This window comes from Coregonus clupeaformis, unplaced genomic scaffold (genome assembly GCF_020615455.1).
Source record: "Coregonus clupeaformis isolate EN_2021a unplaced genomic scaffold, ASM2061545v1 scaf0740, whole genome shotgun sequence".
In the NCBI taxonomy this organism is placed as follows: domain Eukaryota; kingdom Metazoa; phylum Chordata; class Actinopteri; order Salmoniformes; family Salmonidae; genus Coregonus; species Coregonus clupeaformis.
In genome coordinates, this window is record NW_025534195.1 from 30,001 (window position 1) to 47,500 (window position 17,500).

General features: G+C 45.5%; 1 protein-coding gene across 1 annotated transcript in view; it reads left to right on the top strand.

Annotated features, from left to right (window-relative positions):
* The window catches only part of LOC121534242 (protein sidekick-1-like), a 107,600-nt gene that overhangs the window by 4,680 nt on the left and 85,420 nt on the right, over window positions 1-17,500 (top strand). Inside the window, exons 3-5 of the mRNA XM_045216563.1 lie at window positions 3,664-3,779; window positions 8,843-9,038; window positions 10,268-10,366. Coding sequence (XP_045072498.1) covers window positions 3,664-3,779; window positions 8,843-9,038; window positions 10,268-10,366 — 411 coding nt within the window. The remainder of the gene's footprint in view (window positions 1-3,663; window positions 3,780-8,842; window positions 9,039-10,267; window positions 10,367-17,500) is intronic.

The following is a 17,500-nucleotide window of genomic DNA, read 5'->3' on the forward strand; positions in this document are numbered from 1 at the left end:
CTATACACTGCTGCAGGCCTGGGGGAGTATAGTACTGCTGTTACTGAGTACACACTACAGGGAGGTAGGTACTATACTATATACTATATACACTATACACTGCTGCAGGCCTGGGGGAGTATAGTACTGCTGTTACTGAGTACTCACTACAGGGAGGTAGGTACTATACTATATACTATATACACTATACACTGCTGCAGGCCTGGGGGGAGTATAGTACTGCTGTTACTGAGTACTCACTACAGGGAGGTAGGTACTATACTATATACTATATACACTATACACTGCTGCAGGCCTGGGGGGAGTATATTACTGCTCTTACTGAGTACACATTACAGGGAGGTAGGTACTATACTATATACTATATACACTATACACTGCTGCAGGCCTGGGGGGAGTATAGTACTGCTGTTACTGAGTACTCACTACAGGGAGGTAGGTACTATACTATATACTATATACACTATACACTGCTGCAGGCCTGGGGGGATATAGTACTGCTGTTACTGAGTACACACTACAGGGAGGTAGGTACTATACTATATACTATATACACTATACACTGCTGCAGGCCTTGGGGAGTATAGTACTGTTGTTACTGAGTACACACTACAGGGATGTAGGTACTATACTATATACTATATACACTATACACTGCTGCAGGCCTGGGGGGAGTATAGTACTGTTGTTACTGAGTACACACTACAGGGAGGTAGGTACTATACTATATACTATATACACTATACACTGCTGCAGGCCTGGGGGAGTATAGTACTGCTGTTACTGAGTACTCACTACAGGGAGGTAGGTACTATACTATATACTATATACACTATACACTGCTGCAGGCCTGGGGGAATATAGTACTGCTGTTACTGAGTACTCACTACAGGGAGGTAGGTACTATACTATATACTATATACACTATACACTGCTGCAGGCCTGGGGGGAGTATAGTACTGCTGTTACTGAGTACACACTACAGGGAGGTAGGTACTATACTATATACTATATACACTATACACTGCTGCAGGCCTGGGGGAGTATAGTACTGCTGTGACTGAGTACACACTACAGGGAGGTAGGTACTATACTATATACTATATACACTATACACTGCTGCAGGCCTGGGGGGAGTATAGTACTGCTGTTACTGAGTACACACTACAGGGAGGTAGGTACTATACTATATACTATATACACTATACACTGCTGCAGGCCTGGGGGGAGTATAGTACTGCTGTTACTGAGTACTCACTACAGGGAGGTAGGTACTATACTATATACTATATACACTATACACTGCTGCAGGCCTGGGGGAGTATAGTACTGCTGTGACTGAGTACACACTACAGGGAGGTAGGTACTATACTATATACTATATACACTATACACTGCTGCAGGCCTGGGGGAGTATAGTACTGCTGTTACTGAGTACACACTACAGGGAGGTAGGTACTATACTATATACTATATACACTATACACTGCTGCAGGCCTGGGGGGAGTATAGTACTGCTGTTACTGAGTACTCACTACAGGGAGGTAGGTACTATACTATATACTATATACTATATACACTATACACTGCTGCAGGCCTGGGGGAGTATAGTACTGCTGTTACTGAGTACTCACTACAGGGAGGTAGGTACTATACTATATACTATATACTATATACACTATACACTGCTGCAGGCCTGGGGGAGTATAGTACTGCTGTTACTGAGTACTCACTACAGGGAGGTAGGTACTATACTATATACTATATACTATATACACTATACACTGCTGCAGGCCTGGGGGGAGTATAGTACTGCTGTTACTGAGTACTCACTACAGGGAGGTAGGTACTATACTATATACTATATACACTATACACTGCTGCAGGCCTGGGGGGAGTATAGTACTGCTGTTACTGAGTACACACTACAGGGAGGTAGGTACTATACTATATACTATATACACTATACACTGCTGCAGGCCTGGGGGGAGTATAGTACTGCTGTTACTGAGTACTCACTACAGGGAGGTAGGTACTATACTATATACTATATACACTATACACTGCTGCTGGCCTGGGGGAGTATAGTACTGCTGTTACTGAGTACACACTACAGGGAGGTAGGTACTATACTATATACTATATACACTATACACTGCTGCAGGCCTGGGGGGAGTATAGTACTGCTGTTACTGAGTACACACTACAGGGAGGTAGGTACTATACTATATACTATATGCACTATACACTGCTGCAGGCCTGGGGGAGTATAGTACTGCTGTTACTGAGTACACACTACAGGGAGGTAGGTACTATACTATATACTATATACACTATACACTGCTGCAGGCCTGGGGGGAGTATAGTACTGCTGTTACTGAGTACACACTACAGGGAGGTAGGTACTATACTATATACTATATACACTATACACTGCTGCAGGCCTGGGGGGAGTATAGTACTGCTGTTACTGAGTATTCACTACAGGGAGGTAGGTACTATACTATATACTATATACACTATACACTGCTGCAGGCCTGGGGGGAGTATAGTACTGCTGTTACTGAGTATTCACTACAGGGAGGTAGGTACGCACTATCTTAATTTGACCCCGCTTCACGCAGCAGGAAATACATTTTTTTTTTTGTAGGGGTTGATACAATCAAGTCTGACATTTTAAAGTGGAAATTACAAACTTTAGAAGCCTTGCGCAGGAACATTCTCTGAGACAACAGAGTGGTCACATTCTGATAATACATCCTCTAAATGCACACAAATGCTCACACACACACACAGAGACCGTCTATACACACACATAGTCGGTCTGAACTCTTGTCTGGGCTCTGATTGGTTAAAATTACCATGACTGCATCCCTTAAACCTGCCTTGTCCGTAACACTGCCATCTCAGAGAGAGAGAGAGAGAGAGAGAGAGAGAGAGAGAGAGAGAGAGAGAGAGAGAGAGAGAGAGAGAGAGAGAGAGAGAGAGAGAGAGAGAGAGAGAGAGAGAGAGAGAGAGAGAGAGAGAGAGAGAGAGAGAGAGAGAGAGAGAGAGAGAGACCAAGCGAGAGAGACAGAATTCACAAAATGGGACAAACACCAAATTGAGACAGATTTCTGCAAAAATATCCCCCGTGTACAACGTAAAACACCAAATAATGCATGCAGAGCAGAATTAGGCCGATACCCGCTAATTATCCAAATCCAGAAAAGAGCCGTTAAATTCCATAACAAAGCCGTCACCTACAGATAAATTAACCTGGAGAAGAGTCCCCTAAGCAAGCTGGTCCTGGGGCTCTGTTCACAAACACAAACAGACCCCACAGAGCCCCAGGACAACAACAACACAATTAGACCCAACCAAATCATGAGAAAACAAAAACATAATTACTTGACACATTGGAAAGAATTAACAAAAAAACCCAAAGCAAACTAGAATGCTATTTGGCCCTAAACAGAGAGTACACAGTGGCAGAATACCTGACATCTTTGTTAATGAAGTACACTATGTTAATAGAGGGAGTTACACCATTTTCTTATAACTGTCATTTCCTTTCAAATTAGTGATGGGAAGTGAACAAGTGCACACTTTGGGAGAAATGAGAGATTATTGGGATGCAACCAGAGAGTGTGTGTCTGATGTGTCCTCTTCCTGTCTCTCCAGTCCCCACAGCGCCCCCTCAGGCTGTAGAGGTAACAGCAGTCGACTCCTCCACTATCAGATTCACCTGGAACCCTCCGCCTCAGCAGTTCATCAACGGGATCAACCAGGGATACAAGGTAGGGAACAGTCAATCAACCAGGGATACAAGGTAGGGAACAGTCAATCAACCGGGAATACAAGGTAGGGAACAGTCAATCAACCAGGGATACAAGGTAGGGAACAGTCAATCAACCAGGGATACAAGGTAGGGAACATTCAATCAACCAGGGATACAAGGTAGGGAACAGTCAATCAACCAGGGATACAAGGTAGGGAACAGTCAATCAACCGGGGATACAAGGTAGGGAACAGTCAATCAACCAGGGATACAAGGTAGGGAACAGTCAATCAACCAGGGATACAAGGTAGGGAACAGTCAATCAACCAGGGATACAAGGTAGGGAACAGTCAATCAACCAGGGATACAAGGTAGGGAACAGTCAATCAACCAGGGATACAAGGTAGGGAACAGTCAATCAACCAGGGATACAAGGTAGGGAACAGTCAATCAACCAGGGATACAAGGTAGGGAACAGTCAATCAACCAGGGATACAAGGTAGGGAACAGTCAATCAACCGGCGATACAAGGTAGGGAACAGTCAATCAACCAGGGATACAATGTAGGGAACAGTCAATCAACCAGGGATACAATGTAGGGAACAGTCAATCAACCAGGGATACAATGTAGGGAACAGTCAATCAACCAGGGATACAATGTAGGGAACAGTCAATCAACCGGGGATACAAGGTAGGGAACAGTCAATCAACCAGGGATACAATGTAGGGAACAGTCAATCAACCAGGGATACAATGTAGGGAACAGTCAATCAACCAGGGATACAATGTAGGGAACAGTCAATCAACCAGGGATACAATGTAGGGAACAGTCAATCAACCAGGGATACAATGTAGGGAACAGTCAATCAACCAGGGATACAATGTAGGGAACAGTCAATCAACCGGGGATACAAGGTAGGGAACAGTCAATCAACCAGGGATACAATGTAGGGAACAGTCAATCAACCAGGGATACCATGTAGGGAACAGTCAATCAACCAGGGATACAATGTAGGGAACAGTCAATCAACCAGGGATACAATGTAGGGAACAGTCAATCAACCGGGGATACAAGGTAGGGAACAGTCAATCAACCGGGGATACAAGGTAGGGAACAGTCAATCAACCAGGGATACAAGGTAGGGAACAATCAATCAACCAGGGATACAATGTAGGGAACAGTCAATCAACCGGGGATACAAGGTAGGGAACAGTCAATCAACCAGGGATACAATGTAGGGAACAGTCAATCAACCAGGGATACAAGGTAGGGAACAGCCAATCAACCAGGGATACAAGGTAGGGAACAGTCAATCAACCAGGGATACAATGTAGGGAACAGTCAATCAACCAGGGATACAAGGTAGGGAACAGTCAATCAACCAGGGATACAAGGTAGGGAACAGTCAGTCAACCCGGGATACAAGGTAGGGAACAGTCAGTCAACCGGGGATACAAGGTAGGGAACAGTCAGTCAACCAGGGATACAAGGTAGGGAACAGTCAATCAACCAGGGATACAAGGTAGGGAACATTCAATCAACCAGGGATACAAGGTAGGGAACAGTCAATCAACCAGGGATACAATGTAGGGAACAGTCAATCAACCAGGGATACAATGTAGGGAACAGTCAATCAACCAGGGATACAATGTAGGGAACAGTCAATCAACCAGGGATACAATGTAGGGAACAGTCAATCAACCAGGGATACAATGTAGGGAACAGTCAATCAACCGGGGATACAATGTAGGGAACAGTCAATCAACCGGGGATACAATGTAGGGAACAGTCAATCAACCGGGGATACAAGGTAGGGAACAGTCAATCAACCAGGGATACAATGTAGGGAACAGTCAATCAACCAGGGATACAATGTAGGGAACAGTCAATCAACCAGGGATACAATGTAGGGAACAGTCAATCAACCGGGGATACAATGTAGGGAACAGTCAATCAACCGGGGATACAAGGTAGGGAACAGTCAATCAACCGGGGATACAAGGTAGGGAACAGTCAATCAACCAGGGATACAAGGTAGGGAACAGTCAATCAACCGGGGATACAATGTAGGGAACAGTCAATCAACCGGGGATACAAGGTAGGGAACAGTCAATCAACCAGGGATACAATGTAGGGAACAGTCAGTCAACCAGGGATACAATGTAGGGAACAGTCAATCAACCAGGGATACAATGTAGGGAACAGTCAATCAACCAGGGATACAATGTAGGGAACAGTCAATCAACCAGGGATACAAGGTAGGGAACAGTCAATCAACCAGGGATACAAGGTAGGGAACAGTCAATCAACCAGGGATACAAGGTAGGGAACAGTCAATCAACCAGGGATACAATGTAGGGAACAGTCAATCAACCAGGGATACAAGGTAGGGAACAGCCAATCAACCAGGGATACAAGGTAGGGAACAGTCAATCAACCAGGGATACAAGGTAGGGAACAGTCAATCAACCAGGGATACAAGGTAGGGAACAGTCAATCAACCAGGGATACAAGGTAGGGAACAGTCAGTCAACCCGGGATACAAGGTAGGGAACAGTCAGTCAACCGGGGATACAAGGTAGGGAACAGTCAGTCAACCAGGGATACAATGTAGGGAACAGTCAATCAACCGGGGATACAATGTAGGGAACAGTCAATCAACCGGGGATACAAGGTAGGGAACAGTCAATCAACCGGGGATACAAGGTAGGCAACAGTCAATCAACCGGGGATACAATGTAGGGAACAGTCAATCAACCGGGGATACAAGGTAGGGAACAGTCAATCAACCGGGGATACAAGGTAGGGAACAGTCAATCAACCAGGGATACAAGGTAGGGAACAGTCAATCAACCAGGGATACAATGTAGGGAACATTCAATCAACCAGGGATACAAGGTAGGGAACAGTCAATCAACCAGGGATACAAGGTAGGGAACAGTCAATCAACCGGGGATACAAGGTAGGGAACAGTCAATCAACCAGGGATACAAGGTAGGGAACAGTAAATCAACCAGGGATACAAGGTAGGGAACAGTCAATCAACCAGGGATACAAGGTAGGGAACAGTCAATCAACCAGGGATACAAGGTAGGGAACAGTCAATCAACCAGGGATACAAGGTAGGGAACAGTCAATCAACCAGGGATACAAGGTAGGGAACAGTCAATCAACCAGGGATACAAGGTAGGGAACAGTCAATCAACCAGGGATACAAGGTAGGGAACAGTCAATCAACCAGGGATACAAGGTAGGGAACAGTCAATCAACCAGGGATACAAGGTAGGGAACAGTCAATCAACCAGGGATACAAGGTAGGGAACAGTCAATCAACCGGGGATACAAGGTAGGGAACAGTCAATCAACCGGGGATACAAGGTAGGGAACAGTCAATCAACCAGGGATACAAGGTAGGGAACAGTCAATCAACCAGGGATACAAGGTAGGGAACAGTCAATCCGTAATCTTATTTTTACTCTCTTCCCTCCTCTCTATCTGTTCATTATTCATCCTCTATTATTAACTGACTGTGTGTGTGTGTGTGTGTGTGTGTGTGTGTGTGTGTGTGTGTGTGTGTGTGTGTTTGAGTGTGTGTGTGTGTGTGTGTGAGAGAGAGAGAAATTGAGTAAGTTGAGTAAACCTATTTTCTTACTTTACTCAGAAACACACAGTGTAGTTTAACTCTGGCTGAAATGTATTGGACCAGAGGTCAGCTCCATGTGCACTGCATCACTCCCATTTACCGCAGACAACTGTTGCTGTGGCCCGACCCACGTAACCGTGGAAACCTGTGGCCAGGCCGGAGGAGGGGTCAGCACCAGGTTAAATGAGTCAGAGAGAGGGATGGAGAGATGGAGATAGAGAGAAAGGGAGAGGTAGAGGCAGAAGGAGAGAGGGAGGTGGAGGTGGAGGGAGAGGGGGAGGGAGAGAGGGAGGGGAAGGGAGAGATGGAGGGAGAGAGGGAGGGGGAGATGGAGGGAGAGAGGGAGAGAGAGGAGGGGGAGGGAGAGATGGAGGGGGAGGGAGAGAGGGAGGGGGAGGGAGAGATGGAGGGGGAGGGAGAGAGGGAGGGGGAGTGAGAGATGGAGGGGGAGGGAGAGATGGAGGGAGAGAGGGAGGGGGAGATGGAGGGAGAGAGGGAGAGAGAGGAGGGGGAGGGAGAGAGATGGAGGGGGAGGGAGAGAGGGAGGGGGAGTGAGAGATGGAGGGGGAGGGAGAGGGGACAGGTAGTTAGACAGGCAGACAGAGTATTATGGTTTAGTATCTGGTGATGTATTCTCTTTTTCTGAACCTGATTGACATGACAAAGGATCTGCTCTTACTGCCTGCATGGTGGCTGTATTGTCTGGTATTGACATGACAAAGGATCTGCTCTTACAGCCTGCATGGTGGCTGTATTGTCTGGTATTGACATGACAAAGGATCCTCTCTTACTGCCTGCATGGTGGCTGTATTGTCTGGTATCAGTAGCAGGACATGTTTTGAGATAAAATACTGTCAGGGATGTTATCTCTTCTAGTGGGGCGGAAACAAATACAACCGTACTCCCCTCCCACTGACATGACACGGCAATAACAGAGAAGATATCGCCCAGGGTTAGCCCAGGGTTAGGGTACATTTTTACGTATGGGTGGTCCCAGGGATCGAACCCACTACCCTGGCGTTACAAGCGCCATGCTCTACCAATTGAGCTACAGAGGACCACGGGTTAATCCAGGGTTAAGGTTAGCCCAGGGTTAGCCCAGGGTTAGGGTTAGCCCAGGGTTAGGGTTAGCCCAGGGTTAGGGTTAAGGTTAGCCCAGGGTTAGGGTTAAGGTTAGCCCAGGGTTAGGGTTAGCCCAGGGTAACGGTTAGGGTTAGCCCAGGGTTAGGGTTAAGGTTCATTTAGGGTTAGTGTTAGCCCAGGGTTAGGGTTAGCCCAGGGTTAAGGTTAGTGTGTCTGATGGTTTCTGGATTACACATTGTTCAGGATGTGTGTGTTCATGTTTTTCTGAAACATCTCCCTCCTCTCTTTCTCCCCTCTCCCCTCTCTCCTCCCCTCTCTCCTCTCACCCGTCTCTCTTCGCCTCTCTCTCCTTCAGTTGCTAGTCTGGCCGGAGCACTCCCCCGAGGCTCTAACCGTGGTGACCATCACCCCCGACTACCCTGGCTCCCGCCTCACCGGATTGGTTGTTGGACTCAGGAAGTTCACCTGGTATCTAGGCTCCGCCCTCTGCTTCACCACGCCCGGCGACGGACCCAAGAGCCATCCCATACTGCTACAGACACACGAAGACAGTACGTACACACACACAAACACAAACACACATGCACACACACACACAGCCTCTCCCTAGAACAGTGATAAAGTGTATAGACTATTTCCTGCTGCTTTGTCTCATGCTAAAATGGTCTGGAGCTCTCAGAGTAATACCTAACTATGTTCACTAGACACACTGGCTGATTCTCTTCCTGACTCTCTCTCTCCCTCTATCCCCCCTCTTCTCTCTCTCCTCTCTCTTTCTCTCCCTCTCACTCCCCTTCGCTCTCCCTCTCTCCCCCTTCTCTCTCCCTCTCTCTCCTCTTCTCTCTCCCTCTCTCCCCCTTCTCTCTCCGTCTCTACCCCTTCTCTCTCCCTCTCTACCCCTTCTCTCTCCCTCTCTCCCCCTTCTCTCTCCCTCTCTACCCTCTTCTGTCTCCCTCTCTCCTCTTCTCTCCCTCTCTCTCCTCTTCTCTCTCCCTCTCTCCCCCTTCTCTCTCCCTCTCTCTCCTCTTCGCTCTCCCTCTCGCCCCCCTTCTCTCTCCCTCTCTCCCCTTCTCTCTCCCTCTCTCCCCCTTCTCTCTCCCTCTCCCCCTTCTCTCTCAGTCTCTACCCCTTCTCTCTCCCTCTCCCCTTCTCTCTCCCTCTCTCCCCCTTCTCTCTCCCTCTCCCCTTCTCTCTCCCTCTCTACCCCTCCTCTCTCCCCCTTCTCTCTCCCTCTCTCTCCTCTTCTCTCTCCCTCTCTCCCCCTTCTCTCTCCATCTCTACCCCTTCTCTCTCCCTCTCTACCCTCTTCTCTCTCCCTCTCTCCCCCTTCTCTCTCCTCTCCTCTCTCCCTCTCTAACCCCTTCTCTCTCCCTCTCTATCCCCGTCTCTCTCCCCCTTCTCCCTTGCCCTCTCTGGGATTGGGGTATTAGAGCTAACACAAACACATGCACAATAGATATTGATTGGGTGTAGGGCGTGTAGCAGGGTTAACGGTGGGTGTAATTCTTGTTTGATGATCACTGTCTGTGCACTGTATTACTGAATATGTCTCAGATGAATGGCATGATCTCTACAGGGAGAGGGGTTAGATAGGTGTGGATGGAATTTGTGTGTGTGTGTGTGTGTGTGTGTGTGTGTGTGTGTGTGTGTGAGAGTGTATTCAATGCACATATGATTATAGTCATGGTGTCATTGCAACTGAATAGCAGTGAAGCAAATGACAGGTTGTGAGGATTGATTGTGTGTGTGTGTGTGTGTGTGTGTGTGTGTGTGTGTACAGCACCAGGTCCGGTGGGTCACTTGAGCTTCACTGAGATCCTGGACACGTCTCTGAGGGTGAGCTGGGCGGAGCCTAAAGACAAGAACGGCATCATCACTGGTGAGATGGAACTCTAGAACCCTGCTCTAGAACTACAACACTAGAACCCTGCTCTAGAACTACAACACTAGAACCCTGCTCTAGAACTACAACACTAGAACCCTGCTCTAGAACTACAACACTTGAACCCTGCTCTAGAACTACAACTCTAGAACCCTGCTCTAGAACCACAACATTAGAACCCTGCTCTAGAACTACAACACTAGAACCCTGCTCTAGAACTACAACAGTAGAACCCTGCTCTAGAACTACAACAGTAGAACCCTGCTCTAGAACTACAACACTAGAACCCTGCTCTAGAACTACAACAGTAGAACAGTACTCTACTCTGGAACTAGAACACTAGGGGGTCTAGTTTAACAAACCTAAACTCGATGGTAAATCTTAGCGCTGGCGGTAGCGGTATAGGTTCGGAGGAGTGTCTGAAATATTTCTGCTATTTTCATAAACCTGAATTATGGGCGCTGTAGCTGGCGGTGGCGGGAAAGGGTTTGGATGAATAAACACGCTGTGGATGTGTCGAGGCTTGGCCCCTCACTGACCAATCAGAACGTGTTCCATGGCTAAATGTGGGGTTGCTTCAAGTTGTGTATGTACAGTATTTTATGTATTGCGTTGTCTTCAACTCCAATTCGAATGTTAGTCCGTTATAGCCTAGTTCGTTAAATAGCCTGCCCGTATTGGCTAAATATGTAGAAAATGTTTGCTTCAAAAGGTAAATCCATTGTTAAACATACTGTAGGCTATAGCATTCACACTGATATAGGGACTAGGTCCTACTGGACAGTGGAGTCTGGACATTAAACATACTGTAGGCTATAGCATTCACACTGATATAGGGGCTAGGTCCTACTGGACAGTGGAGTCTGGACATTAAACATACTGTAGGCTATAGCATTCACACTGATACAGGGGCTAGGTCCTACTGGACAGTGGAGTCTGGACATTAAACATACTGTAGGCTATAGCATTCACACTGATATAGGGGCTAGGTCCTACTGGACAGTGGAGTCTGGACATTAAACATACTGTAGGCTATAGCATTCACACTGATATAGGGGCTAGGTCCTACTGGACAGTGGAGTCTGGACATTAAACATACTGTAGGCTATAGCATTCACACTGATACAGGGGCTAGGTCCTACTGGACAGTGGAGTCTGGACATTAAACATACTGTAGGCTATAGCATTCACACTGATATAGGGACTAGGTCCTACTGGACAGTGGAGTCTGGACATTAAACATACTGTAGGCTATAGCATTCACACTGATACAGGGGCTAGGTCCTACTGGACAGTGGAGTCTGGACATTAAACATACTGTAGGCTATAGCATTCACACTGATATAGGGGCTAGGTCCTACTGGACAGTGGAGTCTGGACATTAAACATACTGTAGGCTATAGCATTCACACTGATATAGGGACTAGGTCCTACTGGACAGTGGAGTCTGGACATTAAACATACTGTAGGCTATAGCATTCACACTGATATAGGGACTAGGTCCTACTGGACAGTGGAGTCTGGACATTAAACATACTGTAGGCTATAGCATTCACACTGATATAGGGGCTAGGTCCTACTGGACAGTGGAGTCTGGACATTAAACATACTGTAGGCTATAGCATTCACACTGATACAGGGGCTAGGTCCTACTGGACAGTGGAGTCTGGACATTAAACATACTGTAGGCTATAGCATTCACACTGATACAGGGGCTAGGTCCTACTGGACAGTGGAGTCTGGACATTAAACATACTGTAGGCTATAGCATTCACACTGATATAGGGGCTAGGTCCTACTGGACAGTGGAGTCTGGACATTAAACATACTGTAGGCTATAGCATTCACACTGATACAGGGGCTAGGTCCTACTGGACAGTGGAGTCTGGACATTAAACATACTGTAGGCTATAGCATTCACACTGATATAGGGGCTAGGCCTACTGGACAGTGGAGTCTGGACATTAAACATACTGTAGGCTATAGCATTCCCACTGATATAGGGGCTAGGTCCTACTGGACAGTGGAGTCTGGACATTAAACATACTGTAGGCTATAGCATTCACATTGATACAGGGGCTAGGTCCTACTGGACAGTGGAGTCTGGACATTAAACATACTGTAGGCTATAGCATTCCCACTGATATAGGGGCTAGGTCCTACTGGACAGTGGAGTCTGGACATTAAACATACTGTAGGCTATAGCATTCACACTGATATAGGGGCTAGGTCCTACTGGACAGTGGAGTCTGGACATTAAACATACTGTAGGCTATAGCATTCACACTGATACAGGGGCTAGGTCCTACTGGACAGTGGAGTCTGGACATTAAACATACTGTAGGCTATAGCATTCACACTGATATAGGGGCTAGGTCCTACTGGACATGCCTAACGTAGTGAATGAACAAGATTCAGTTCACTAGGCTATTGATGAGGCCTAAAAAGACTGTATGATTCTTATACAATTCTAATAAAAACAAAACAACACCTTATTTTAAATAGGCTATGTCTATAATAATATTAATAATATAATAACAATAATAATAATAATAATAATAATAATAATAATAATAATAATATAATAATAATATAATAATAATAATATAATAATATAATAGTAATATAATAATAAAATAATAATAATAATACAATAATAATATAATAATAATATAATAATAACATAATAATAACATAATAATATAATTATAATATAATATAATATAATATAATATAATATAATATAATAATATAATAATACAGACAAGGCAACTTAGACTACGGAGGGTTTTACACACATCCAGACTTTTAACAGGAGCTGGACATAGATCCACTAGAAAGGGAAAGGGGGAACACTCAGCGTTATACTGCTTTGGAATGTTTTAGAAAACATAATGGAACCGTCTAAACAGATCATATCTGAACTTCTCCAGAAGTAGCATTGCGTCCGAGCCATGTAGCCTGCGTTCTCACCATCAACCCGTAGACGGTGACTCGTTCTAATAAGTTCGTTTTTTTTTTTAGTCAAATTAAACTAAAATCAATCCATTTGTTTTGTAAACCAAAAACGGTATTTCTAAATAGAAGCATGATGTCATAAATGGCTTTTCTCGTTCCATGGCACTGTGTGCACACGTAGGCCTTACTTAACATTCACACTATACACCATACTAGGCTCCGGTCAGTTGGAGCGTTGCCTCAAAACAGTCCTCCGTTGGCATTATAGAAGGACTGAGTTTGGACCAGCCTGTCTTTGGTAATTGGACGAGGGGCGCTCTTTTTAAAATGGGGGATGGAAGCCTACTTGAGCAAAGTGAAATGCAGGGATGTGATTTGTGAATAATGAAACAGCCTGAGGGCAAAAGCCTCCAAAATATGTCAAAGCACTCTCAGTGGACCGTTTAAAACCCCTTAATCCAATTAAACCAAATGGCAGGAAACCAAATATGTTTTGTATGTTTCTAAATACGAGATTCACCGGCACAAAAGGCACATTTCTCCTTCCCTGGGCACTGTGCGTCACGGCTGGATGGGCTGCGCTTCCACTCTCAAAATACATGCCATTATCAACTGGGTTACAGTTAAGACCTGCTTTTTGTGGGTCTTAAAACTTCCCATTAAAACTTCATGAAATTATCACTGTTGCTCTTGTTTTTAAGGACACACCTCAAATATTGCCACCCCACCCACCTCAGTGAAAGCGAGCTGACAGGTAAACTGCCGAACCTGGCGTTAGAGCAGGAAAATAGCAGTGCGCCAGTTTTTACATGATGAAATTGCAAACTAACGTTTGCACTAGCCAAAAATAGAGCCCCAGAACAATACTCTGCTCTAGAACTAGAACACTACAACTCTATTCTATTCTACTCTAGAACTACAACACTATAACTCTACTTTGCTCTAGATCTAGAACACTATAACCTTATTCTACTCTAGAACTATAATACTAGAACTAACTTCCATCATACCTCTAACTTCCATCATACCTCTAACTTCCATCATACCTCTAACTTCCATCATACCTCCAACTTCCATCATACCTCCAACTTCCATCATACCTCCAACTTCCATCATACCTCCAACTTCCATCATACCTCTAACTTCCATCATACCTCCAACTTCCATCATACCTCTAACGTCCATCATACCTCCAACTTCCATCATACCTCTAACTTCCATCATACCTCCAACTTCCATCATACCTCCAACTTCCATCATACCTCCAACTTCCATCATACCTCTTAACTTCCATCATACCTCTAACTTCCATCATACCTCCAACTTCCATCATACCTCCAACTTCCATCATACCTCTAACTTCCATCATACCTCCAACTTCCATCATACCTCTAACTTCCATCATACCTCCAACTTCCATCATGTCCCATTCAGATAGTCTTGTCCAGCTAGGACTACTGTCCCCTCCTATACCTTAACTGGCAACATTGATATTGTGGCAGGTTGTAACCAATGGCAGCCATAATTAACCATATAGGCTATAAAGCCTTGGCTACAGGTTAAACAATTTATAGCTCTGATTTCCTCAGTGGTTTCCTTGAAAAGGGTAGAATTTGAGCTTTCCAAAAATGCCAGAAGTATCACTGTACTCCTAATATTCAACAAATAGCATTTGTTTTTCCCCATAGGAAGAAAGTAACCACAACTCGCATTTGCGGACTGCGGCGCGAGAGCTGCAACACAGATGAATGAATAACAATGCACCATGGGAAAATAGAGCTTCTCATGTGATCAAAGCTAAAATAGCCTGTATGAAAGTAAGAGAGAGTAAACGTGATTGTTTCTAGTTCAGGTTTAGTTACAAGCGTCAAGTGTCCTGGCTTCGCGTCAGTTCAAAAGACTGACGAGGGACTATAGTGACCGCCTGGGAGCTGTGTGGGAGAGCCGGGCAGATCAGCTAAACCAGTCAGTTCTGCCAATGACAGGATTGCATTCAATATGCTGCATGCATGCACGCTTCTGATTGGACAAAACAGATTAAAAGGAGCTTCATGTCAAATAAAATGTCCATTAGTCTCACATGGAATTATCGTCACATTTTCGTCGACTAAAATGAAAAGTAATTTCTAATAGTTGTCGTTTCTGTCCAGGGCATCACATCTCGTTAACTTGATAGTTTTAGTCAGGAAAAATAGGTCGTTGATGAGTATTTTTCATCATAGTTATTGTTGACGAAATGAACACTGCTCTAGAACACTAAAGTACTTATCTCTAGAACTACAACACTAAAGTAGTTTGCTCTAGAACTAGAACACTAAAGTAGTTAGCTCTAGAACACTAAAGTAGTTAGCTCTAGAACACTAAAGTAGTTAGCTCTAGAACACTAAAGTAGTTAGCTCTAGAACACCAAAGTAGTTAGCTCTAGAACACCAAAGTAGTTAGCTCTAGAACACTAAAGTAGTTAGCTCTAGAACACCAAAGTAGTTAGCTCTAGAACACCAAAGTAGTTTGCTCTAGAACAATAACTAGTGAAACTTAGTCTACTCTGTCCTCTGTCAGTGTAGTAGTGATGTACACTGCTCAAAAAAATAAAGGGAACACAATGTAACTCCAAGTCAATCACACTTCTGTGAAATCAAACTGTCCACTTAGGAAGCAACACTGATTGACAATACATTTCACATGCTGTTGTGCAAATGGAATAGACAACAGGTGGAAATGATAGGCAATTAGCAAGACACCCCCAATAAAGGACTGGTTTTGCAGGTGGTGACCACAGACCACTTCTCAGTTCCTATGCTTCCTGGCTGATGTTTTGGTCACTTTTGAATGCTGGCGGTGCTTTCACTCTAGTGGTAGCATGAGACGGAGTCTACAACCCACACAAGTGGCTCAGGTAGTGCAGCTCATCCAGGATGGCACATCAATGCGAGCTGTGGCAAGAAGGTTTGCTGTATCTGTCAGCGTAGTGTCCAGAGCATGGAGGCGCTACCAGGAGACAGGCCAGTACATCAGGAGACGTGGAGGAGGCCGTAGGAGGGCAACAACCCAGCAGCAGGACTGCTACCTCCGCCTTTGTGCAAGGAGGAGCAGGAGGAGCACTGCCAGAGCCCTGCAAAATGACCTCCAGCAGGCCACAAATGTGCATGTGTCTGCTCAAACGGTCAGAAACAGACTCCATGAGGGTGGTATGAGGGCCCGACGTCCACAGGTGGGAGTTGTGCTTACAGCCCAACACTGTGCAGGACGTTTGGCATTTGCCAGAGAACACCAAGATTGGCAAATTCGCCACTGGCGCCCTGTGCTCTTCACAGATGAAAGCAGGTTCACACTGAGCACATGGAGGTGACAGAGTCTGGAGACGCTGTGGAGAACGTTCTGCTGCCTGCAACATCCTCCAGCATGACCGGTTTGGCGGTGGGTCAGTCATGGTGTGGGGTGGCATTTCTTTGGGGGGCCGCACAGCCCTCTATGTGCTCGCCAGAGGTAGCCTGACTGCCATTAGGTACCGAGATGAGATCCTCAGACCCCTTGTGAGACCATATGCTGGTGCGGTTGGCCCTGGGTTCCTCCTAATGCAAGACATTGCTAGACCTCATGTGGCTGGAGTGTGTCAGCAGTTCCTGCAAGAGGAAGGCATTGATGCTATGGACTGGCCCGCCCGTTCCCCAGACCTGAATCCAATTGAGAACATCTGGGACATCATGTCTCGCTCCATCCACCAACGCCACGTTGCACCACAGACTGTCCAGGAGTTGGCGGATGCTTTAGTCCAAGTCTGGGAGGAGATCCCTCAGGAGACCATCCGCCACCTCATCAGGAGCATGCCCAGGTGTTGTAGGGAGGTCATACAGGCACGTGGAGGCCTCATTTTGACTTGTTTTAAGGACATTACATCAAAGTTGGATCAGCCTGTAGCGTGGTTTTCCACTTTAATTTTGAGGGTGACTCCAAATCCAGACCTCCATGGGTTGATACATTTGATTAATTATATTGATAATTTTTGTGTGATTTTGTTGTCAGCACATTCAACTATGTAAAGAAAAAAGTATTTAATAAGATTATTTCATTCATTCAGATCTAGGATGTGTTATATTAGTGTTCCCTTTATTTTTTTGAGCAGTGTATGATCCGTTGTAATGCTCTGTATGAGGACAGCGCTGCTGCTTCTGT